Genomic DNA, 27,520 nt, shown 5'->3' on the forward strand with positions numbered 1-27,520 from the left:
ATTTGTTTATTTTTTAAAATTTATTTAAAATCATACTGAGTTGCCTAATTTAAAAAAAAAATATTAATTTTCTGTTTGGGCATTGCGCGATTTCAGCTTTTTTTTTTTTTTTTTTTTTGAAGATTGGGGGATTAGATTTACACTGGGAAAATAATTGTAGACTCGCAGAACAAACCAGCCTGGGTGTTAATTTTGAAGACTAAAATCTGAAGATTTTTATGAAGTGACTGGACAGAATTTGGAAGTCGGCTGCTGTCTCCTGTAAGAGGCAGCGACAGGTGTGTTTTTCTGTTTACAATCTGCAGAGTTCAACCAGAAAGCTCACATTCTGTGTTCATGAAAGAGCCCTTGACTCGCTGATCTTTGGGTTTCTTTGTGGGGAACGGATCCGCGCGGCTCTGCGCTCCCGCTCCGCGCTCTGCTGCTGCTGACACGCTGCCTCACACCCGGCACGAGCTACAGCCACAGGCCCACTGCATGTCACGTCTGTGGATATACCGGTGCTTGTCCAGTCTTCACTTTGACTAATTCAAAGAGTGAATAAATATTATATCTATCCAATCTAATCTATCTATAATCTAACCTCGATTTAAAAAAATAAAATAAAATAGAAGCCAGTCGCCGGAGACTAAATTCAACATTTTGATAAAATTAAACGTGGCTCAATTCCAAAGAAAGACTCTGTGGGTACCAGGATTTTCCAAATTAGGAAATGGTTAACTACAAAATAAATTAATAAGATAACCCTCATTGATTTACAATAATAGTGAATAAAAACGTCCATGAGCCCGGAGGAGTGAAACAATACACGGCCGGTGTGTGTTAGCAAGAGAGAGAGAGAAGGAACTGTTTAATATGTCTTCAGTAGGATGTGAACGTCAGGGGTTGATGCTGGCTGTGTGTTTGCCTCCTCCCGACGATTCAGGTCACGGACAGTTCAGAAGTTCAGCTCGTGCATTTTCACCGCAAGTGTCTGTGAATCCGCCACAAACTGGAGGACGAAGGGAATTATTTCATTAATAAATTAATGATTGCAATTTCTCGCATTTCGTCTTCCGTTGAAAACCTTCGGATGGGTTCACCATTTTTATTATAGTTATTATTAGTATCATTATTATTATAGAACAACACCTTGAATGACAATGGGGACAAAACGGAAAAGATTTTCAGAACTTTCTCGTGTCATTATGCTCGCCCTTTTTATTGACAAACACTTATAAAGTTAGGAATGCCGCATGGCCTTGTGGGTATCAGTGGTGAGATTGGATGTTTGTGAATCCAATTCACTGCCTGGTAATAAGTTGACACTCAGTATAATGAAAGACGGCGGGGTTAAGGCCTTCCAAATAATGCAAACTCAGAGGGCTGCAGCCCGCTGGGCGCGTGTGTGCGTGAGGACTGGTGATCAGTAGGCTCTGAGTGTCAATACTTGTATTGATATTTTCCATAAATTGCCTACAGCGGACAGACAGTGTCTTTGACCATATACTTTTGTTAGGGTGAGTAGACAGCGGTATTTGAACGCACCATCACAGGACATTTAACCCTTTGAAACCCGGGAAAATGGGCTTGATTTCTTTCAAAGTCACTACAAGAGGGCAAAAAGCAACTGAATTGGAAATGACCCCAAATTTAGCAAAAATCAAGTAGCCTACGAGAAAAACAAAAAGGACACACAAAATGGAAAGTAAAAAAACAAATAAACAAAACTGACTTGTGAAAAAGTCTTGAAAATTATTTTGATTTTGTAGAACAATTTTCAATTTTTTGATGATGTTACTTGGAAATATAGTTTTCATGACAATTTTTTCCCTTGACTTTTTAAAATTCTACTTATTTCTTGCAGTTTGTGGGACATTTTGTGCCAATTTGCTCATTGCCTTTTCCCCATGTTTTTAAAGGAAACAAAGCAATTTGCATACATTTCAAAGGTTTAAATATTTGTGAAAGGTGACTGAACATGGCACAAGAAAGGTGATGTTGATACAGTTTTCAAAGGGTTAAAGATGAAAAATCATGACAGGAGAGCAAGCTAACACATTTAGTGTCCAGGAACAATGTACATGAGGCAACTCTCCTTTAAATAAAGGGAATGGGCTACTTTATCAAAAACAAATAAAACAATTAACAGCCTAAAATATGAAAACAAACATACATGTGCTTCATATCACAATAACATCTGTTTCCTGCTGTAGAGGAAAATATCCATCACATCTGGATTTTGAAAACAGAGAACAAAACCACCTAAGTCTATGCCTCTTGAACACTGCAAAAAAATATCAGATGATAAAAATATCTGAAATGGCTAAAAGTACCATAACCACTGCTGACAGGGTCAGACTCAGATGCTGGAGAAAGAGTGATCCTCCAAACTGAATTGGAAATGGTTTCTCAGCCTTGTGGAATCTGATTTCTTCCAACGCCTCACTTAGAAGACAAACAAGAAACTGGAAATCTTCTTGGAAATCTGGGAACCATTTCTGTTACATTCCAGGAAATTCAACTCAGAGTGTCTGACATGACTTGACATGTCTTAGAGGCAAAACATACAGTTAAAGCCCAGTTCAGATAGGTGGTTAATGTTTGGGTTTAGGGGGTGAAAGTAAACACAAACATTGTCTCCTGAATATTTTTTTTCAACTGTTTTTACTCTATAATAATTTTGCAAGATATTTGATTTATTTTGCATTTGTTTATTTTTTTATTTTGTATATTTATCTATCTATCTTTATTTGTTTGTTTATTTTCTTAAATAATTTTTTTTGTATTTATATTTGATGTATTTATTTTTCTATTTATGCTTTAATAATGTGCCTTAAAGTGACCATATGCACACAGTGTATACACTGTATCCATCCTGTGCAGGTAATCTAATGTGTGGCAGAATCACAGCAGTATATGTAGGTGCTGGTACTTTTATATTCTTTTTCATATAAATAAATTGTTCTTTAATATATTTAAATTATCTTGACATCTGTTATCCCAAGTACATATAACTCTATTTGGCACAGTTTAGGGCGCTGTAAACATTCTTCTTCTTAAGGAAATGATACAGCCAAATACAGAAGAAACAAGACTAATAACAAAACTATTCCCCACTCTCACACTTTATGCTGTGTCATACCCATATGTCTTATTTCAATGACAGATAGTTATTTACAAAGAAAACAATCACAAGCCTTTACGTGCATCTTACATATACACACGCTTCACACACTGTGTACTTTTAGAGGTTTATACTTTCAAAGAAATTCTTGTTTACTGTAACTCTACCCAACAAGTCATATTCTTGTTTCCTCCATCCTTTGGCTGCACTGAGACCAACCAGAGGAAGAGGACTGCAGCTAACATTCAACTCCAAATCTCAAGTATCATTGAGAAGTAGCAGTGGTAGTGACACAGAGATCAGTCTCATCAGCAGGCCAGAGAAACAGCACAAACTTTCTCAGCCATGTTTAAACTTCGGCCGGTCTCAAAAAATGTCAACACATGCCAATAATACGGGCTGCACTAAAACAACAGTTCATATCTCATGTGGCAAAGCTTCTGGAGAGAAACAGTTGTCCTCTTTGATAAAGCTTATAGTTGGGGCTGGCTCAGGCTTGCCTTGGATCAGCCCCTAGTTGGGCTGATATAGGATATAGGATTTGCGACGATACACTGAGCTCCTTTCTCCTTCTCTCTCTCTCCTTCTCTCTCACTCCTCTTCATCTGCAACCAATCATGTCATATAACTGCATATCACTGACTCAGCTTCTTCTACAGAGCATTTATGCTCCCTTGTCTCTTAGTTTTCCTAGGTCACATGTGTGCCTGGATCGTGGGCCGTGGTTGTGCTGATGGCATGGTCCTGACTGATGCCTACTACTACAGACTTTATTATCAGTCATAGTTCCACTGTTATTATAAAAATATTATTATTATTATCATCATAAACATATGCTACAGTATAAATTATATATGCAACATATGTATACTAAATATATATCAGAAACTAAATTTACCAATGTTCATATTTTATAGTCATTACTGTTACTATTGTTGTTGCTGTGAATCTCTCTCTCTCTTTCTCTATGTATCATTTTATCATATGGATTACTGTTATTTTATTGTGTCCATCTGTTCTGTAAACATGACATCTATTACATGTCTGTGCATCCTTAAAGAGGGATCCCTCCTCAGTTGCTCTTCCTGAGGTTTGTACCATTTTTTTTCCCCATTAAAGTTTTTTTGGGGGAGTTTTTCTTCATCTGCTGTGAAGATCTAAGGACAGAGGGATGTTGTATGCTGTAATGTCCTCTGAGGCAAACTGTCATGTGTGATATCGAGCAAAGAAATAATATAACAACTGAACACATCAGTGGGGGTTTGGGTTAATAGACCTATTTGATTCCTAAAATCCTCCTCATCTCAGAAGCATCATCAGCATGTGGCAAATCAAGCTCCACCACTTTGATGGGACCCTGCCGTACAGATATACCAATCAGAGCTTTGCACTTGCAACACAAACCTCCTTTGACAGAGGTCCACTGACAAAGATGGATGCAAATAATTTACTGCATAAAAGGCTCATATGGCAGTTTTTGCACATTAATGCTTTTCACTTTGATTCACATTTAGCTGAGCCTTGAAACTGTTGTAGTTTGATATTGGATGTAGCTGAGAATCAGAATTTTAAAAGATCAGCAGAGTTCTTCAGCTATAAAATAATATAAGAAGGGCTAAGACATTTAGCTGTTTGTTTCAAACAGCACACCCACAAACATACACTGTGCTAGAAATCCTGTGATCCCTGAGCAAATTGGCTTGATTTGTTTCAAAACATTGGCAAAAAGCGGCTCAACAGTAAGAACATTTTTAAACAGTTAAAAGAAAATAAGAACAGAAAATGAGCCAAATAAATAAACAAAACAAAACAACAACAAAAAAGAATATGACCCCAAGAAAGAGATAACATATTTGTTTTTTCTTTAGCTACCATATTTCAAATATATCGGTTTTTTTTTTGGCGAATATCTTTTTACTTTCTCTTGCTAATTTTCAGATCATTTCCTTGTCCCCTTTTACTTTTTTTGGCAGGTTGCTCAGTGTGTGTGTTTTCCCTCTGTTTCTGAAAGAAATTAAACCTAATGAAATGTTAGTGAAAGGCCTCTGAACGCGGCACAAGAATCCAGGCGTTAAAGGGTTAATTTACTGCTGATAAGGGGCCAGGAAACCATAAAATATCGAATCTTCTCATTGATGAGGAGCAGTAAGGTTATCAATCTATAATTATTTTTACTCTACCTTTCCTCAGTGACTCGCACAGACTTCAAAACATGACAGCGGACATTACTCCTCTGTCAGGGTCATGCAGAAGCATCCTCATGTATTCCTTTTTACTGACATGATAAACATGGTAGCAGCGCGCGACGTCAGTCTGATTTCCTGGGTTCCTGGGTGTCACTTGAATGCGTTGTTTCCATGGTAACATACAACACAGAGTGCTGGGACACTGATGGCACCGGGACAATGTCTTACCGCGGGTTTCTGAGCCGGCTTTCTAAGGAGGAGAAAGAGCAGTACGACATCAGAAATGCAGCTGCGGAGTTTTACCGGCTGAACCGGGTCCCCCAGGAGCTCGAGAGAGCTCTGAACGAGCTGTTTCTGCAGCAGCCCGAGGACCACAACGGCTTCCTGGTAGGAGTTTCTCCGTCTCACGTTAAACAGACTGTGCAGTCAACAGCTGCACGGAGAGTTCTGATAGAGCTAATGTAAGAAACCTTTCTAAAATCCCATCAGAAGCCATTAACAAGATGTGAGTCTGCTGGCTGCTTCGCTATCTACGTAGGCCTGCAGCACTTAGAGGGTACCGTAGGCCCTCGTTCACCTGCTCTACTGGGAGGCTCCGGTGCTGCTTCGAGCCAGGGAGACGGTTGGGGGCACCTAAAACTTGCTGAATTTTTGTATAACATCTCTCAAATTTTGTCCCACAGTATCCTTATTTCTCCGCTACAAATATGAGTTTTTTATTCAACTCCAGTTATATCACATAATTCATTATTCAGCAAGTAGCTCCTACCAAGCCATCTTATTGGTCCACAAGACATATAGAATGTGCTCAAATTTGCATGACAGTAGCCTACACCTTCTTCATTATTAAAAAGTTTACTCTGCCATTTCTTAATTTCTGCTCTAGAAGAAATCATGTGATTATTGCAGGGGACAAGAAGCATTTTAGAACAACATCAATAAAAACAATTACACAACCTGAGTGGAAGCCTATTGCTAAATTAAGTGATGCCAAATGCCAGGAGTTCCATTGTTACAACCTGCCCTATTACTGAGGCTAGTTGTAATATAACTTTGGGTTGGTAGTAACAATCAGAGTGAAGTATTAAAAATTACACAATAACAAAAATACACAAAAATGTGGATACAAACTCAAATAACCATTTCCTACTAAGGTCTAACTGGGTAACCTGTTTGGATTGTGTCCAAAATACAAGTTTGCAGCCTCAGTCATGTAACCAGTCAGGACTTAACCTTGCTGCACATTTGAGACTTTTTGACTGTTGTGATAGCCCAGCCTGTTGTCATTCTCAAGTCATCAAATAGCGTTGCTATTGCAGTGAGTTTGGCGTAAGATCCCTATGCCAAAAGCTGCCTTTCTCATCTGTATGACGCGCCTGCATCAGTTGAGAACGCGGCTGGACGGAATCAGTCGCTGCTGGACAGGTGGATGGCACCTGCACTGCTCGCATGAAATGCCACAGAACAGCCTTAGGTTGAAATGCTGTGGAGGGGAGGGGCGGTGGATGGGTCCAACAAACCCTGGACTTTCATGAGGTGTTAACTTCCAATCTGAATGTGATGTGTTTTTTTCTACACCTTACCCTTTTCCTCCTGCCCCTAATCCTAACCAACCACATGGAGCATCATCCCACCATATGCTTGTGTTGACATTGCGGTAGCAGCATCCCCAAACATAAACAGCAGATGCAGAAGGATACCTAGAGCGAGGAGTCAAATAATTAAGGGGCAGCTGTGGCTCAGGAGGTAGGGCAGGTCGATAGCTAATTGGAAGGCTGTTGATTCGATCACTGGCTCTTTCAGACCACATGTCAAAGTATCCTTGGGCACGATACTGAACCCCAAAATTACTGCCTGTGGCTGTTTAGTTATTGTATTTTAATGTGTATGAATGTCTAAAAAACTGAGTAGAAGGAATCACCTTGTTTGGTCACACACACCAGGTTGAGAATGTGTGTATGAATGGGTGAATGCAACAAATACTGTGATCTTAAAGTGAATGACTAGAAAAGCATTATACAAGTGCATTCCATCTATCATGAAAGTCCATTTAACTTTATGTACATTGTCACTGAATGTAATTGTGAAATATATTTGAGCTGAACATGCTTTATATTTATTGGGTACTCTCCAGATTGCTGTTGTTAGGTGCTGGCTCATCAAGGGCATGAATTCTGAAAACAAACACTCCGGTTTAAAGGCTGAAATAGTCACATAACTTTTCAAACAGTTCAGAAGAAAATTCAAAGACTGTCTAACTTCTTACTTGCCCTTTAGGTTAATTACTTTATGAAGCTGTGTGCACCACCAAGGATCAGCAGACTGACGGGAAGAGAGGTTTATGACGCAAGAGGACAGATATCCATTGAGGCAGAGGTCTTCTGCATCATCTGCAACAAAGAAAAGGTAAAACTCATGGGGCACATTTTGTGGCAACAGACACAACCTTTAGTCAAGTAATACTCAACTTACAGCCTGCAGGCCCAAGAGAAGGTAGAAGGAAGATTTATTGGTAATTTTTTAAACAAAGTTTGAAAAGCGAAATTACATTTATCCTTGATCCTGCTACATCTTTGAGTTGAAGGTTGAGTTAGTAAAATCAGCAGGTACTATGAAGATTCCACCCGGTTGCTTGGTGATGTTGCTTCTGATGGCATCGTTTAATTCCTGCAGGGAATTTTTTGAACTTGCATCAGAGTCTTGAGTCTTTATGGCTCTTAACTAGGTCTGCCCATCCAGTGCAACAGCTTGATCCGGGATGCCATGTCTGTGTAAAGATGTGCACAGAGCAGTCCCAGATCTCCCGTTGCTCAGTGAGCCAAAATCACATCTTATCCACTTCACTCTCCTGCGACCAGACACTGGACAGAAGAAGGCTTGGTAGGGAACAACTCCTGCTCAGGACAGCATCACTGTGATACCAGCTCTCCTCCCTCTTTTTGTCTGGCACTTTCAGTTTTGTTTCTCCCCTCTGGTCTGACTGGCTTGTTCGCGTATGCCGTTGGTGGGGACCCGTTCCCGGTCTACTGTACTTTTCCTAATGATGATAAGTGCCACGTAGAGAAGTCGTGCTTCAGCAGAACGGGCCATTGTGTAGAAAAACCATTGCTGAATGAGCTTTTATCAGATCTCATCTACTTTATTCTCCTGCGAGCAGATATTAGACAGAAGAGGGCTTGGAAGAGGAATAGCTCCCAGTTCAAGTCGGATCAGCCTCACCCTGATACTGGCTCTCCTCTCGCTCTTTGTCTGGCGCTTGTGGTTTTGTTTCTCCCCTCTGGTCTGACTCGCCGTTTGGCACATGCCACCGGTGGAAATCCTCTCACTAAACTCCTCCCAAACTCCACACAACTTCTCCCGATGCTGATAAGTGCTTCTCTATCATAGAAAAGTCGTGCTTCAGCAGAAGGGGCCATGGTATTAAAAAAATAGAAAAATATAGCAAAATATAGCAACTCTACTAGAAATCCTTGAAGCATGCTGAAAACCTTTAAATGTCCTAAAATCGTAGAAATATCCTTACGTCCTAGGAACATCCTAAACGTCTAAACTTTGAAAAACTTCCTGAAATCTTAGAAACCTCCTAGAATTCCAGAAATGTCCTGAAATCCTTGAAATGTCCTAAAATCCTAGAAACATCCTAAAATCCTTGAAATATCATAACATCCTAGAATTGTCCTAAAATGCTATAACTGCCTAAAATCTGAAAAATTCCTAAAATCCTAGACACATCCTAGAATTTGAGAAAAGTTCTCTAATCCTACAGATGTCCTAAAACACTAGCAATTTCCTTAACTCCTAGAAATGGCCCTAAAATGCTAGAAACATGTATGGGACTGCGGCGACTGGCTCATAGTCCCCTGTCAAGTTGCAAAAGTGGCCCCCAAGCAAAGCCTATCCCTGCTTTAGTCCAATATAATTTTAAGGGATCAGCTGGTAAATAGCTTCTGCTTGGATTGTGGCTGACTGACAATTGCTCATGTGTCAAATTCTGGATTTTCAGAATAAGCATTAAGCGTAAGAATTGAACAAATGAAGGTTTAACAGAGGATATGTGATTCATTAGTGATGTGCTGATGGTTTGAAATGACAATGAGAGGCCTCCTCAAACATGCAGTGGGCTCTTACGTGAAGAGGCAGCTGGAGGCAGGAAGCGAGCAAAGACGTAGCAAACAGAAATCCGACCATGACCCCTAACCCTTGCCATTTCAGTTTTTACTGTATCACAAAAGCCAGTAAGATGAGATGTGACACCATGAATGAGGTCATGGTGAGGTCACTGAGGGCACACAACAAGGACCGAGCCAATAGGCATGCATCAATGCTTTTACTGAACAGTATTACTCAGTGCTATAATATCACAGTCAGGGAGGGAGGCCAGTTCAACAGTGAAAATATAATAATATTAAGAATAATAATAATAAAAATAACTCAACCATTACGGCCCGGTTTAATATTACACACACTGAGATTTTCAAAATCAAGCTTTAATAAATATTACACATTAATATTATTTTCTACTACTTTCATTGAATTTTAACCTTTTAAATGCCAGGTGTTTGTTATAATGTCACTATGCTTTTTTAAAGAAAAAAACCCCCACATAAAATGAACTACTTTCAATGTACTACATGCTAAGTAGATTTTGTTTTGATCATCACAGCATAGAATGTGTTAATGAAAAGCTGCAACATGGATTTTTATAGATTATTATTTTTTTGTGCAGCATCAAAATATTCACACTACCACTCAATTTGATTTAAATCAGATTATGTAAAAAATAAAAAAGAGTTTTTTTTCTTTTTAGCCAACATCAGTCCTAATCATAAATATCAAATATTCACTCATTTTCAGAATTTTTACACCTTAAATGAAAGGTTTTTTTCATGATGCCACTATGTATTTAGATTTAAAAATGTTAATATATATATTTACATATATAATTCAATAAACTCCAACTAGATTTTTTTTTTGATGATGACAGCCTGGAATATGTCAATGATTAGCAGTAACATTTATTGTGACAGTGCACCTAGTGGAAATAGCATGTATTTTCTCCATATGCCAAATATGGTAACAATAATAAAGATTAAAAAAAAGATAGGGAAAAAATAATAACAAATTCCAAGGCAAAAGTCCAGAATGACACCCAGAAATAAAACAATGCATGTTTATATGATTTGATGGCTGCAAATTAAAAAAATGCAGCTTGAATGACATTCAATGGTGCATTTTTTGTACTTAACAGTCTGAATGTAATAATTTAGTCTCCACAATGTAATTTAGACTAATTGAGGAGAATGAACTCAGCCAAAATGATCAAAAAATGAAGAATGAAAAGTGCATAAAATGCACCAAACAGTCATTTTTGCTTATATAGCTCAATATCCCATTCATAAATTTGACTCAAGGGTCTTTACAGTCTATAGAGTGTACAGCAACCTCTGTCCTTAGATCCTGTCTTTAGAACATATGCATTGTATAGTTGGTTAAAATATAAATACATCTGATTTATAACAGAATCAATGCAGTAAATTGAAATCAAGCAAGTAATATGGTTCAGCATAAACACTGTCAACCCTGTAATTCATATCAACTCAACCACTCTTAGGCAAAGAGCATGTTCTTATGATGAAGAACTTGTCCTCTGTCTTGGCGTGTAGAGCATGTCCTCAGCTGCCATCTCCAGCCACTCTGGGCCTAATGAGACATCGCTGGACTGGAAAGCTAAGAGTCAGGTGAGGACAGAGCATGTGGTGACTGCTGCCCAGTGGATCAATGAACCTCTGAACAACATGCTGAAGGGCCGAAACCCCTGTGACCAATCAGAAGTCGATCATATACTCAGGTAGTGTTCAAATACTTTTTAAGTTGTCATTCAAGGTTTCATTCCTGGTTGGGTACTGAACTGCTCATCAGTCCATTTTTATGCTGTTGTGCTGTGATAATTATTGTCATTTCATATTGGTCCATACTTTGTTGTAATTTTTTTTTTCATCTAGGTAAGTTTCTTTGTTCTTGTAAGTTTGTTTATATTCTATTGTGGCAGTCAGTATGCTTTCAGAAGTTACTAGCCTTAAATTATTCTGTGCCAGTTAACTGTTTTAGTGTATTTTGTAATAAATTGTTCTTGATACGCTTTTAACCCTTTAATATCCTGATCAGCTGTTTGATAGAGCACATTTTAAGTTACTATATCGTAATGATCTATGTGTTGAACTCAATCTGATAAAGCCATCTCCACCATTCAGTTTAAGTTATGCTAAAAAATGCTACAGGAAGTTAGTAACAACAACATTAGACATCAGACATGAGGGCTGTGAGTGGTGGGATTTTAGACATATTTACTCGACATGTTAAAGTTTCAGGGGTCTTAATGAACAGATTTATCTGACTTAGTACAAGAAATAAAAGTCTAATTAGGGTCATTTAAAAAATGCTTTACCAAACTGTAGATTTGGCCTTGATTTGGTTAAGGTAGTGAAGCTATACAAATGTCATTTATATTGACTATTTTCTAAGAAACTCTGAACTTTCATAATAAAGTTAGTAATGTTAAGATAATTAATCTACAATTTAGATGAAAGAAAAATTATACATATTCATCTTGTTAATACTCTATACCCTTATATATTTGATTCAAAAATGATATCAGCATGATTTCTTTCAATATTTCTGAAATATTTTTTTAATATCTGAAGTACTGTAAAGGTAAACTTTTAAAATACATATGTAGAAATAATATTAGTACAGGTAACACTACTAACTCCTTGGTAACAAATTGAAGCTTGTTAGTATACTAACATATTACAGGCATCATTACAGTAAATTATTTGTTAATGTTGGAATTCTGAAATTACTGTGCTCAGAAACTCTAATGAGAGTGATTCACATTAATCTGGAAGTCAATCATCTTAATCCTAAACTACAACTAACCAACTATTTAACAAAAAAAAAAACAACTAAAAAGACTGTATACATCTTAGGACTTTTTTGTGCATTAGAATCCAGTGGGGTCACATATAGTTCACTGTGGATTGACCTTTCTGGAATGAGGTCACGCCGAGGTTAATGCTTTGCACTTGTTTGCCTATTGTCACAGCCTATCATATCACCATGATGCACTGAGCTCCACTCATGGCTTGCTTCTGAATTATGTCTCATGACCCAATAGAAAAGCTTGATGAGTTACTAGGCATCATATGGGGGTTGGGTTGAACAATGCGATGTTTATTGCACTGCCTGCCTTGTAATGGATTGAAATTTAAGGCTTGTAAGGCTACAAGCAGTTGCAACTGCTACTGCTTGTAGCGTGCAACTGCTTGTAAGGCTACAAGCAGTTGCAGTATCTCAGTAATCTCATGTCAGTAGTAGTGCATTAGTTTGGATAGCTTGATTCGACAGGGTGCTTTATTTATCCAAATGTGAGAAATGTGAGCTGTAGTTTAAGATTTGGATTTACTATGTCATACTCAGGTTGCATCCTTAAAGGTATACTCTGCTAGATTATTAAAAGAAGCTATTTATGGACTCTATATTATTATTTTCTCCTTGTGCTGTGTTTTGGACTTTCAAGGGCACAGTGTGCAGGGGAGGTTGGGACTTCAGAGAAAGTTAAGACGGAAAAACCAAGTGGAAAAAACCGCAGTTCACTCTTACTGTTAACAAACACTAGCCAGCCATTCCTGCATAGTGTACCTTGATGCAGTTGTAAAGTAGGTTTAATTGATACATGAAGTCTAATCCAGTCCAGACATCTAGATTTATGCTTTGAGCTAGAAATAGGGATGCATATTCATTTACATGAAATGACTTCATACTGAGGCTCTATACATTATATATATATATAAATTTAAATTTAATCTGGTGATCTCATTGAGATAAAGATCTCCCGTGCAAGAGCAGGCCCCCAGGAAGTGCCTCACCCTCTGAAGCAAAATTTACATAGTGGCCAAAAGTGGAACTACAGCGTCACATGATGCACACTGGCTCAGAAAGACTTTTCCCGATTTGCTTAACATTGGGAAAGAGATCTCCTTAAATCACTGGATAATATTTTTGAGACATGTTGACTTTTCAGAACGCACTTTGCTGCATGCCTCCCTCCCCCTTCACGTTTGAGCTGTCCTGATCATTAAAGGCTAGAAGCCACAAAAAATATTTTTTAAAAACAAAAGAAATGCCCCTGTGATTGACATTTTACAGAACACAGTGCAGCCTGCTAAACAGTTTGTGAAATTTGCAACAACAATCTAAAAACATTGTTATTCGTCTCTCAACTCATATTTAATATTGTCCTTATCCCTCAAGTGAAAAACCTAGTTTACTCTAATTAACAAAGAATCCCATTTTTATGTTCAGATTCGGTACCAGTTTTCCCTTGCAATTTCAAAGGAAGATTGTTATTGTATAAGACTACTGCTAACCAAAAAAAAACATTTATATGGATGCATAAATGGCAGGTGGATGTAAGTTACAATTATAGGTTCTTCAGGGTAAATCCTAATTCAGCTCAGGTATATGATCATGCAGAGATGTGTGAAGTACATTATAGGCAGACTGTGGACATGGCTTGAGTTGAAGAAGATCTACATGTATACAACACTGTCATCTGCATAGAAACAGTTATTATTGGCATATTATGAGTCAGTGCAGGAGCAATCATTTATATAGATTGTACCTGACCTGAGACCATCAGTAGAGATCGTCTGTGTTCTAGTTGGCATGTAGTAGGTGACAAATATTTTGGAGCCTACACACTTTTATTTGGTGTATTTTTTAAATTCTTCTCCACAAAGAACCTTTGTTACAGATCTGCCTTCTTTAGAGCTTCTCTTTTGTGTTGTTCCAAAATGTAATTCTGTGTTCTGTAATTGTGCAGCAATTTCTTCATGGCCCGCTACCTGGAGGCTAAAGACAACAGGAACAAGGAAAAGGAGGAGGGCTGTTCACCAGGTGAGCGTGAGCTGGTGTTATCTTCTCCACTGCCTGTACAGACTAAGGAGAAGAAGAGTGCTGATAAAGGTATGGTTGCAACTTCTTGTTCTCGTTTGGCAAGTTCACACTTTCTACAGTTATGACATCTCGCATCAGCTGACAAATACTGAACTTAAACAAGCTTTGGTGTTCGTTCCAAAAAAGGGATAATAGAGCTCTCTAATAGAAAAATAATTTAAAAAAAATTATTTTAAGGTTTAAGCACCAACTGCAGGCAGTCATGATGGCCCTATTGAGACCATGGGCATGATTATTATTTTCTCTAATGAATTGCCTTTTTGAGGGTAAAGGTGCAACAGGTGCTCAAAAACTCACAGAACTTTGCACACTTACCAGAACTAGTGATTTTTTTTTTAGATTTTATAGGTCTCATAGTATGGTATCAAAACCTAGTCTCAGCAGAACCCCCTTCAAAATTTAAATGAAGCAGCCACCGTAGGAGGTTACTCCTAAATGCATGAAAATTGGGAGACATGTAAAATCCGAAGATGTACAAAAAGTCTCTTAGAGCCATACCCTAAACCCAACAGAGGGTCAGCCATTTTGAATTCACTGTCTGTCTAATTTTGAAGCATTTTTAGACATTTCCAAGGGTAATAATTTAACAAACTCCTCAGAGAGTTGTTTTGCCTTTAACAGGACAAGGTTTAAGACTTCAACATACATTGTCGAATCTGCCCCAAACTTTGCGAACACATCTACATGCCAATAATTGCTGACAGATATAGCTATATATCTATATATCTGGTCCCTGATGAGGTGTTGGTTGCCACCCCTCAACCATTTTCTAATTCACAATAAAAATAAAGTTCTTATGACTGGAAACAGTTTTTGTACTTTTAGTATACATAAGGTGCAAGAATGTATTATATAACATCAAAATAGAGCTTGTTTATAAAAAAAAAAGTGCCAGTGGATTCCCCAACAGAGGTCCTAGCAAAGCCCCTAATGTCTTTAAATCCTGGAAATTTTTTAACTCCTAGAAACGTCCTAAAATCCAAGAAATGTCCTAAAATCCACCGACAATCCTAAAATCTTAGAAATGTCCTAAAATCCTAGGAAGATGCATGGTGTTACTGCAATTGGCACCTGGCCCCCTGTCATTTTGCAAAAGTGGCCCCCAAGCAAAGTAAGTTGAGTATCCCTGTTCTAAAGAATAAGCAGTTATAGCTAATGGATGGGCAGGTCTATATTACACATGCTGCTGTGACACGTCAGGAATCTTGCCTTATTTTCTGTTGCTTTTTTTAGTGTAAGCTTTATAAAGGGCATAGCATGAAAATGTGTGTTCAGACTCCTCTTGTCACATGAATATCTGTCCAAGTTTTTCACAGTTTTTTTCTTACCTCCCAGTTAAAAAATGCAACACTGCAGAGAAGCCATTTCCTCCAGTAGAGCCGGCGGAACCAGTCCTTGCTGGGAGCTCAGCTATTGGCTCAGTGTCTCTGGCAGTGGCCAAAACTGGGGCAAAAATACAGGGTGTCTCTCTGTACAAATACATAGCAGCTCTGAAAAACAGAAAGGTTAGGTCAGACAAGCACAGACATGCATATTTACTCAAACACTACACTGGGAGCGCCATGTCATGATGTCTTAAAACAATGTTATTCAGGCTCCAACACAGTTTCACATCCCTGTCCCTCTGATCACTCTGCTGAGCTGTGGGAAGACTTCACCTGGAAAACTGAATCTGCTAGAGGAAGTCATCCTGATCCCCAAAACTGGGCATCAAGTCAAACAAGTACTCAGCATTCTTCAAATATCTCTCTGTAGTTGTTCCATGTTCTGTGTGTTGGCACTTTGTCTAGACCATAGACTGCATATAAAGATGGATGACACGACAGCTAACCCAGAAAGAAGCTATTCAGTCTCGATTGCCCCCTGGTGTCTGACTGCAGTACAGGTCCTAAGGCCGTCCCCTCCATATTAGTTGAATGGGGCATAGGCCAAACTAAAAACTCAAAGTACACACCAAACAATTTTTTACCAAAGACAGTTTCTGTCACTGAAGGTAGTTCATCACTTGGACAAACATCATGGGAACATGATGTTTGTCCAAGTGTTTGTTTTTATGGTAAGTTTGGCTTTAATGAGTTATGAAATTATACAAAAGGGGGGTGACAGCCAATCCGTGCACTTGCATTCAATGGAGCTGCTCGCGATTGGTCAAACGGGTGTTTTGGCAGGAACTCGCCCACCATGGATATCGCTGCTGCACAGATGCAGGCTATTAATGGCATCACGCTCATAAGATGGCAACACCCATGCCTCGGATATTTTAACCTCACTTCAGCATAGCGGGGGTAAGTGGGGGCGCATCTTCCATCTTTGTATACAGTATATGGAATAGATGTGTGTGGACTGTGTGAAGTCAGAGCTCTTTGTGTGAGTTTCTTTTACTTCCTTTGTTGTTGCTATGATGTGGTGTGTTATTGGTAAGGCACCTCAATTCTAGTATATTAAAGTTTAATTTGCTAAACACACTGAACTGTGAACTTTTTCTACAGATCATCACAATGACCCTCGAGTTACAGAAGGAGATGATGAGAATAATGAACACTTCAACAAAAGCTGGGGTGAGGGACAGAGCGATTTATTCACTGCAAGAATAGAGCCTGAGTTCACACAAGCTTTGTTAGAGCACATAATGTAAACGGCGGAGGAACTATTCAAGGCTCTGTTGCTGATCTTTCCGAAAAGTTACTGATAGAAAAGGAAATTTGTTTCCCATTTTTATATTTAATCTTCCATTAACTGTGGTATGCAGGCCTGGAGGTATGTCCAAATGCTTATCAAAGCATTCAGAACTTCTACGGTTTACCTTTCCTTCACAGAATTTGCACTGTATACACAGAGTTACCTCCTGCTCTCTTCAATAACTCGTGGCCCTTACATTCAGAAGGTGAACAGTGAAGAGGGTGCCCATACTTGTGTTCCAATAATCTTGCAATGACAACCATTTCATTTAAACCCATGAATTAATACTTAGCTATTGTCATTCCTATGCAGCTTCAGTGAAGCATAATACATAGATATTGTTGACAAGGTAAACTGTGTCTTTGCTCCGAGGTCACCCAGGCAATGCTGTGTGACAGTGGAGTGCTGGCTGTGACCTACGAGCGACCTGAGCAGCCTCTAGATCTGATCACTGAAGCCTGTACTTACTGTGGACTGGCACTGGGAAAAGAGATCCATTTAGCAGTAAACTGTGCTGCCCCTGAGTTAATGGACAATGTAAGTCAAGAACGGTAGCTGCTTTATGTGAGCCAGCGTGTTGGTAATCCTTGAGTAGGAGATAGACTGTAAGTCAATTCTATATGTGCACAGCTGAAGAGGTTATAGGTACAGCTTATAAAGACCACAAACAGCAAAGAGAATCTAATTTGTTTTCTTCTCTTCCTCTCAGTCTAAAGGAAAGTATGAAGTTGCAACAGGAGTTTTAAAGTCACCAGATGAATTAGTTGATATGTACCAATCCCTCATCAGTAAATACCCACCGGTGGTGGCCTTAATCGATCCATTTAGGAGAGAGGTAAGTCCAAAGCTGTGTTCGAAACCGTTCACTCATTTACTCAGTCAGTCAGTCACTCACTCACTCACTCACACAATCACTCACTCACTCACTCACTCATTCATTCACTCACTTACTCACTCAATCACTAACTAACTCCCTCGATCAGTCACTCAGTCACTCGATCACTCACTCAAAGTCACTCAATCACTAACTAACTCACTCACACACTCACTGTTCTCCATGTAGTATGCATTAGATAGTAAACTACAAAGGGAATAACTGAAAGATGGAATTTTCTTAGTCCGCAAATAAACAACCACATTGCATTGTGGTATACAGGAGTAAAATGTAGGGTATATCGTATATACACTCAAATTTGCAGGGCACTGGGGATATTTTATAGTGCACTATAATGTGGATGAAATTAACCGCTAAGAATTCGAATACTACTACAAAATGGCAAACACACTATATAGTTCACTTTTTCCTAGAATGGGAATGAGAAAGAATAGAAAGGGAATGGTTTCGAACACAGCTCAAGACATTTCTTTTATCAATATGTCCAAAGTCATGTATAACGACAACCTATTTTCACAGACAGTGTTGGAATGTAACAAAGTACATTTACTCAAGTACTGTACTTCTGATAGTTTTAGTTACTTGTTACTCTACATATTAAGATTTTTGCATAAAAACATAAGACGAGGTTATAAAGTATGATGTTTTGTTCTAATTAAATAACCAAACAGTTTACAAAAGTACGGGTGCAATGATTGGTTTTTTAATTAATCAGTCAATTGACAGAAAACGACAAAAAACTATTTTGATAAACATCTAAGTCTTCTCTATAATTTAAAATGTTGGGGTGGGGTTTTATTTTCTATATTTTTTAAATATATATTTTTGGGCATTTTGGGTTTTTTTTTGTCTGCATTAGGTACTTCTTCTTTTAATACTTTAGATTTCCCTGATTATACTTACTTTTACTTAAGTTTTACTTGTAACTTACATTACTTATATATTCATTTTGACAAATCCCATAAAATAGACCAAAAGCAACTATATATTGGTCTTTCTCTTTTACTCTTTGATGTTTCTACCCTATCTGTTTCTACTAACAAATTTGTAATATCAGTAGAACCCCAAGTTTGAAACTGCATCCTAGAATCTAGCATGCAAGAGTGTGGGGCTTAGCTGAGCAACAACTCCATCTGACTGCCAAAATACTGTAGTGTCACCAACAGATGTTATGGGAAACTCTTGTAGGTTACATAACATTTTTAGGAATACTCCAATAGTACTTTGGTTTTAGTAGTAATTCCTATGCGTACTCTTGTTCATGTGTTTGTGTGGTTGATTATGTGTTGAATGTAAATGTTTGCGTGAATATGTATGATCATTTCTACAGCATCTTTGCCCAAATGTGTGTACCTGTTCTTGTGTGTTTGTGCTCTGTAAGGACATAGACCAGTGGCAAAAGTTGAGCAATGTGGTTGGAGACTCATGTTCGCTGCTCTCTGACATCACCCACAAGCCAAAGGCCACACCCCTTCCAGGAGTCAGAGGTCACATCCTGAAACACATTCATGAGACAACAGTTAGTGATTTGATTCGCATCACATCAGACCACCAAGGTAATAGATCCCAGCGATAAGAAATCTCTAATGCTGGGTAGAAAAGCAAGCAGTTCAAGTGCTCACTTCAGCTCTTATGGTGCAGCTCCACAATACATGACCAATTTGCCTAAAGTTGCGTCCGCCCTGCCCCACTGATCACTTGTATCCATCCACAATCCCTCACCCCCTTCTCTACCACAGAAAGTTTCACTGAAGTCCTTTCCTGAATTATTCAGAGCTGTTCAGAAAGTCACTGGAGCTGCAGATTAAGTGGCTGTTTTGATGTGAGATACATCTGAATTTGTAAAATTGTCACTCCCTCTGGTCGCACCGCCAGCTTGGTTCATGTTGCAGTTCTCCCAGCATGCTTTGTACCGGGAAATCAGTCGCTTCCAAATACAAAATGAATGGGAGTGGATTTCGTCTGAAGTCGTCTATAGTGGGGCTGCATTCTGCGTTGGTAAAATACAGTTCAGCTCCGCCTACGCCGAAAGAATACCACACAGAAACAGAATTCATTGACTCCCTTACTATAAGAAGCATATTTGCTGTTTCAGCCTTTCAGTTTGGCTCAAATCCTCATTAGGAGCAGTTACAATTGTCAGTTAGTCAACACAAGGTTTGCCAGTTAATTAAATATTTGCATTAATTAGTCTGATGATATCTCTGGCCGAAAGTGCTTGTAAAACAGAATATCCACATGCCAGCACCCAGTGCTTATATTTTATGGAGGAGCTACGTTAGAGTTTAATAGCGAAATCCATGATGTAAAATGAATGTAAAAAGGTTTTTGTTGCTAATTGTCTGTGTATCTCCATGACAGGTTCAGTGTTAATGGGAACAGCATGCAATGAGCCCTGCAGCGATGACTCTCTGTCAGATATAGTGAGTGTGTTTCCCTTCTCTCATGTTGTGTTTCCAGCATCATGTCATCTACCTAACCAGAGAAGTCTTGATCGTTTCATCACCACATTCTGTTGGTTGAACAGTCTCTCAGAGTAGGAAACTGCAGCAATGATGTATTGTGTGCTCTTAGAGTCACAAACCATCCACCCACTGCTTTTGCTGCAGGTCCAGAAACAAGTGCTGAAGCTCATTGTTTAGCTGTCCGACCCAACACTTTACTACCTCAGTTCACTCCCACTACTATCATAGCATCGTTTTTTGCTGCAATAGGCAGCTGTTTTCAACAGGAATGCTTTTGGAGAAGCCACTGCACACTAACTGCTCAGCAGCAAATGACAGACGGACAATAGGCAATTTTCCATCACAGATTTACGCAAAACTTAAGCAATATTGTCCAAATGTCAATAAAACACAGTTGCAAGATGACTGTGTTTCCACTGAGTGATGTTCAGCATCTTCTCCTCTGGCAATAACATTCCAAGAAGCACGGTGATGGATATTCAAAACATTAGCAGCTTTATTCCTATTGCAGCCACTACACTAGCTATCATTATTTCCAGTCCAAGGCCACGTAGGCGTGTTATGGAGCCATAATGGAAAGGCAAGTCCCATATATGTCGGAGCGGCCATGTATGAGGGATTTCTGGGAGATGATAGTCCACAATTTCACAGAGGAATTGTGGATTCAAAACTTTGGATGATCTACTCAACTTTTGAAGAGTTAGTGATACAATAACAACCCTTGTAGCTCCTGCTGCATCATGCAAGTTCCTACTGACAAGCACATAGCCATAGCATCATGTGACTTGGAAACTTAGACTTTTGCAGTTTTGCAAAATTATGGCTGATTCGAATTGTCTGAAATACCACCTCATGTGAGTGTCAAAAAGGGTTCTTCAGAAGCAAACGGTTCCGATTAGAACCTCAGCCCTTCAGGATGAAGCCTGGCGTCCCTTAATAACTACCAACAAGAACCAAATACCTCTATATCCAATTGTTGTGTATTATTGTTTATCTTTTTCTGTCTTATTTTCTTTGAGTTAGAACGAGAACCCTTCGGGAGTTATTTCATTTACAGAAGTACATCTTCCACTTTGGAATCTTTGAACAACTCCAACAACTCCTTGGCGTAAAATTAAATTGCACTCACAGGCAGAACCATCGACATGTTAAAATGATACAAAACTATTTACTAATAAATATCCCGTTTTCAGAGAAGAGCTTAGCACTGCTAATCAATTCATTCCATGTGGCAGCTTGGTGAATTTAGTGAAAACTCAGTGTCCATCAAACACAGTTTTAGTTTCTGAAACCCAACAAAACTGTCCACGCTGGCTCCCACAGGATGAAGATAAAGAAAGATGAGTTGGATGAATAGTGGTGATAGAGACTGAAGATGATGATGATAGAAAGGATCCAGTGAGTGGTGCAAAGATGTAATGATACAGATGGAGACTAGGAGGCATCACAGCTCTGTCTGTAGTATAGTTGCAACAAAAAAAAAACAGCCAAAACATGCAGAGCAACACTCAGCTGTCCATATCAACAGTTCACTTGTGTGTATTCTCAGGACACCAACACATGATGTCCTTACATACTACACATATCTTAATAACTTCACTTACACATTTTAGCTAAAACTCAATACAATCTGTCCAGCTTAATGAACAATCTCAGTGTAAATAAACAGTAATGACGAAACAAAAGAAGGTATTTAATAAAACTTGGATTGTCTTTGCCATGAGCTGAATTAGCCAGCCACTAACTTCTTCATAAGTGCATTGCATACAACAATTTCAAAACCACTGAAATATTCATCCTGTTATTATATCATCCCAACTGTTTTGTAAAATATACAACCAAGCCGCCATTTTTAAGATTAGAAACAACTTAAATGTGCATTGTGTAAGTTCCAGCCACCCAGTCCAACCAAATAAGCAGCAATATTTCACCCTTTAAATGTTTACTCTCTCAGAGCTATATCCAGTGTTGGAAAGTCACACAGATATTTACTTGTTTTGCTTCTTCTTACATCGCTTCTCTTCTTTGCCACCAAATGTTGTTTTCTGAGAGCCGCATGTTTTTGGGAGAACAGCCGTTCTTCTGGAGCCTCTGCCATCGCTGTGTTTCTTATACACTAACTAATTCACTGAGACTGTAACTTCTTCTGTATCCATTGACTCTGTGCTCCGGCCAGCTTAACTTCTTCATCTTCTCCCACGGCTCACTAGAGGCTGCAGTGACTCACTATTGCCTCTCAAGTCAGGATGTATTATTACAGAAGGGACAGCCTGTCCCTGGCTGCTGAGCAGTGGATATCCCTGCAGTACAATACAAAGGCATCTTGAAAATAACGTCAAAGGTGGTACTTTTTCACACTCTGGTGATAGGGTTAGTTAATTTTTTTTATGTTTTTTTTCAACAAAAAATATGTCCAGATCTTACATAATGCACCTTACCACACAAAAACGACCATGAAAAACCAGTGCCTCACATGGTTTATGTCTCCAGCCCGTTCTCATTCCAAAGTCATCAAATAGAGCCACTTTTGTTGTGCTTTAAGCGTAACATCCTGAGCCAAAAGCAACCTTTTGTATCTGCATGATACACTGCTGGATGGCATCTATCCACTGCCCCTCTAGCCTGCCCTATAGGGACCTTGGTGCTCCTTATATGACGTTGTTGACGGCAATGTTCCAACCTGATGCCATCCTGCTGTGTATCATGCAATAGGTTCCATCCGGCCACAGTCTCCAGTGACATCAACTGCCCACGTATCACGCTGCTGCACTGGTGTCATCAGGCCATCTGCTGGCACATAAGATCAGCATGACAGGTTCTGTCCAGCCGCATTCTCAGCTGGTGCTGTCTAGAATTAGAACAAGCTCGGACACATCACACAAACTAGGTCCACAGACACTCACCGACAGCCTGACATCGACCAAACGACTGATGCTCAGCTTGGTGTGTCAGGGCACTTCATCTTAACACCAACCAGGGTGCTAACTTACAAGAATTCTTAATTCACATGCCATTTGGACAGGGTAGGCAGCTTTGCAACTTTCCTTTCACCCTCTGGAGAATCTTCCCTCATTTTACTGCTGCTAGTTTTCTGCTTTGATCAAAGTGGTCAGACTATTTGAACTGTGCACTAAAGCCACCTGCTGGCTGCTTGTATCTGTCTCTTTCTGGATAAAAATAAAATAAAATAAAATAAAATAAACAAAACTTGTCAGATGCATTCTCACTTCCCTCTCTCAGTTGTGCCACTAGAGTGCAAATGGACCAAGAATAATGGAATTATACTAATGTTGACACAAGTTACCATCTGATAGTTTTATGTTTATAATGATGTGCTCAGACTAACTGGCTCTTGCCTTACACAACACTTTTGGAGGTAGATGGTCTCCATGGCATTTAACAAACCATCTCTAGCTTGACTTTACTATGAATGATGCGCTCACACCTGTGGTTTTATTTCTCAGCTGTAGGAACATATGTACCTCATGCAATCGTGTCTGTGTGTGTGATCAACAGCAGCTCGGTGACACAGGGAAGCTGCGGTATGTCAAATAAATTCATTGTTGTTTTTGGTCTTATGGGGTTATCATGGGGTTATTGGTGATAATCGTGAAAAGATAATAAAGTACAAACATTATCCCCAAACCGAACCCTCTCTTGTGACAGAATAATTTCAATCATCAAAGCAGCTCTCGTCATTACAAAAAAATATCTAATTTACATTATATTTTCTTTAAAATTTTTTACATTTTTTATCAAAATGTTCTATTTCTACTTTTGCAGTAGGCTACATGTTTTTAATTATTTTTACTCTGCACTATAGTCCTTTACGTTTCCTGCTCTTCAGTGTGAATATTTGATGATTTTCGTATTTATTTATTTATTTACATTTGGTAATTCTGAAAATCTGCTGTATACTGATTATCAAGGAATAACATATGCCGAGGCTATGAGAAACTGTGATGGGCATTTTCAATCTTTTTTGACATTTTATAGACTAAACATATTAGTTATTATTATCACCAGTGATAAAGATAAAGTGATAAAGGAATTTTTTAATCCAATTTAAACTTTAAACTGCTTTCACCTCCACGCGACTGATACACACATGCCCCTGAAACACGGATGACATTTCTACAATTTGATATATGATATTTCAAGGATTTTAGGAAGTTTTAACGATTCTATGACATTTCTAGGATTTTAGGACATTTTTAGGATTTTAGGTGTCCAGATAGTTTGATAGAGTTTGTTGGGTTTTAGGATCTTTCTTGGATTTGGAGACATTTCTCTAATTTTAGGACATTTTTTAAAAAATTTATTTTAGGAGGTTTCTGACGTTTTAGGACATATCTAAGATTTTAGAATGATTGTAGGATTTGAGCACGTTTTTTGGATTATGGGGCATTTCTCGGATTTTAGGACTTTTGTCTTAGTTTGGGACATTTCTCATATTTTTGGACTTTTGTCTTAGTTTGGGGCATTTCTCAGATTTCAGGACTTTTGTCTTAGTTTTGTACATTTCTCAGATTTTAGGACTTATGTCTTAGTTTGGGACGTTTCTCGGATTTTAGGATGTTTCTAGGATTGAAGGACATGTCTGGGATTTAAGGAGATTCTAGGATTTTAGAGCATTGCTCACTTTTTAGGGCATCTCTTGGATTTAAGGACATTTCCAGGCATCCTGTAATTTGAATGTCACTGCCTTATAACATCCCAATCTCCTTCATGCTAAGATCAGCTGTCTTAACTGTGATAGGACACAACTTCTTCCTCTTCTCTCCCTCCTTCCCCAGTTTCATTAAATGTCTAAATACAACAGCAAAGTCATCTGTGAAATCCCAGCAGCAGGGTCCTGGTTTATGTATCCTCCTGCCTCTGTCCCTTAGTGGAATCGCACACCTTTCCTCAGCACCAGTGTGTCTCACAGTGTCTCTTGTCCTTCCTCAGGCCGTGGGTCTGGGCCTGGACTATGTCAAACTGGGAGGTCTGAGCGGTGCTGAGAGAATGACTAAATACAACCGGCTAATTTCTATAGAGGAAGAACTGGCCCAACAGGGAATCTTGGGTAGGCTTTTTTATTACTCCTCCCATGTCTTCTTTTTTTTAGCCAGACAGAGAAAAAAAGAGGCTAGACAAAGCGAGAGAGAGAGAGAGAGAGACAGAAAGAGAGAAAGAGAGAGGGGTAGTAATCCCTGTGCCTAAGAAGAACACATCTCTCTCTTTTTCTCACTGTGTCTGATGTGAAAGAAAACTGCGTGAGAGGAATCATACAAACGTGTATTTGTGTGTGGTGGGGGTGGGGGGCTGGTGTGTGTGTGTGTGTGTGTGTGTGTGTGTGTGTGTGAGAGAAAGAATAAAAACCCCTCCCTTGGATCAGTTAATTGGCTACCTAATTACACACAGGGACAAATCCTTCTCTCACAATCATTGACAAACAGCAGCAGGGACGCTAGAGGGTTAATGAGACACAAGCGAATCTCTATGTGGAATCATCAAGAAGTTTGGTTAACATGTTTATCCGTATTAAATGTTTGTGTTGTTGATGCTTGATCAAGCTGGAGCCCACAGTGGACGGAGGTGCAGTGAAAGGCTCAGTGTGCTCCAGCTGCAGCAGCACAAACATCGTTTTGGTCCACAAATATGAAGTGTCTGCTGTCCAGCTTTTGTCCGTTCTCTTCATTTCATTATTTTGTGTTGTCCACAGTCTCTGAGGAGAAGCACCCCCCTCCACTGTTTGGTGGAAAACCACAGGAGTAGTCAGCTGCTACAGAGAGGACTCAGTGCAACACGGCCGGCTCACCGCTCACTGCTTCCGTTTTCATCCACCAAATATGATTTAAGCAAGTCTTCAGTGTCAGCGCTACATTATATTTTACCTTTATAATTAAATCCTGCTGCATGTCAGGATTTTACCTATAAAACCTGCTGAGTTGATTATAAACAAAGTGCATTAATCGAGTGTCACCATCCTGGTTTATTTAAAAACTGGTTAAAAAAAAATCAATATGAAGCTTTTCAGAGATGGGCTGAGTGGGTAAACATGACCTTCAATAAAAACAGGTTTCACAATCCCCAGATGTCTCGCTGCTACTTCAGGTATATACAGGCCATGTTAGCAGGTGCTCTACACTGTTCTCCTCTCGATCTCTCGTTCTCTGTCTCTCTCGCTCCCTCTCTCTCACACACACACACACACATTCTGTAAGCTCTCAGTCAACCATCTTCACAAATATATCCAAAAAATTACAGCACTCTTGAGCCATAACACAGCGACATAATCCTATGTGTACAGTGAAAACATGGGAGATCCACCAGTGGAAGTCATTGTTTTATGGGACAGCTCTTGCTAATTAACCCTTTGGTACCTCTGCAAATTGGCTTGATATCTTCTAAAAAAAAATATGGTGTTGAAGAAAATCTTGTACTTTTGAGGAACCAACGCACAATTAAATAATCTCAATAAATAATATAATAAACTGTACTATTAAATGAACTTAACAAGTAGTGAAATAACTCAATAAGTAGTGAAATTAATTTGGTGAGCCTCAGTTGTCCTTATTTGAATATATGTTTCTTACATATATCTGTTCAGAGAAGCTTTTGGCATAATGTATGTGCATGAACAGAGACATACCAAAAACTTAAAGTAACAGAGGAGTCATTCAGCTTTAAACAGTATATTTTACACGTCGCGCAGCTGCGCCTATCAGCGTAGCCAAAACATCTACATGGTCTTGCTCTTGTAGTATCTTACACACAGACTTACTGGAGACAATCTTCATGACATTACTGAACCATGCTACTCCTACTACATACAATTACTCATGATTACATTAACATTATTAGAAAAAAAAATATTTTCTACGACACATGGGAAAAGGGTGACAAGCAACTTATCAAGAAATGAAAAATGAAAAAATAAGAAAACTAACTCTGTTATATGTTGTATGTGTGTTATCTGTGTTTTATGTTATATGTGTGTCATGTTGAATAACAATAGAATAGTACTATGAATATAGCTTTCGTGACATTTTCCCCTCATTTCTGGATCATAGCTAATAAACCGCCCCAGCTGATTTTCAGATTTCCTTGTCACCTTTTACAAATTTTGTGGGACATTTCTTGCCAAGTTGCTCATGATGATTTGAAAGAAATAAAACCAATTTTCAGG

General features: G+C 38.8%; 1 protein-coding gene across 1 annotated transcript; it reads left to right on the forward strand.

The window, feature by feature from the left end:
- The first annotated feature begins 5,450 nt into the window (after positions 1-5,450).
- On the forward strand, positions 5,451-26,171 carry eno4 (enolase 4). Its single transcript, XM_042502844.1, is given in 14 exon segments — positions 5,451-5,482; positions 5,484-5,679; positions 7,570-7,698; positions 10,956-11,140; positions 14,174-14,316; positions 15,643-15,812; positions 15,902-16,030; positions 16,797-16,865; positions 17,359-17,523; positions 17,696-17,821; positions 19,263-19,437; positions 20,243-20,304; positions 25,297-25,414; positions 26,054-26,171. Coding segments are annotated over 14 exon segments (1,752 nt in total). The 3' UTR covers positions 26,107-26,171.
- The last annotated feature ends 1,349 nt before the right edge of the window (positions 26,172-27,520 follow it).

The sequence above is a fragment of the Plectropomus leopardus genome, chromosome 15 (genome assembly GCF_008729295.1).
Source record: "Plectropomus leopardus isolate mb chromosome 15, YSFRI_Pleo_2.0, whole genome shotgun sequence".
Lineage (NCBI taxonomy): Eukaryota > Metazoa > Chordata > Actinopteri > Perciformes > Serranidae > Plectropomus > Plectropomus leopardus.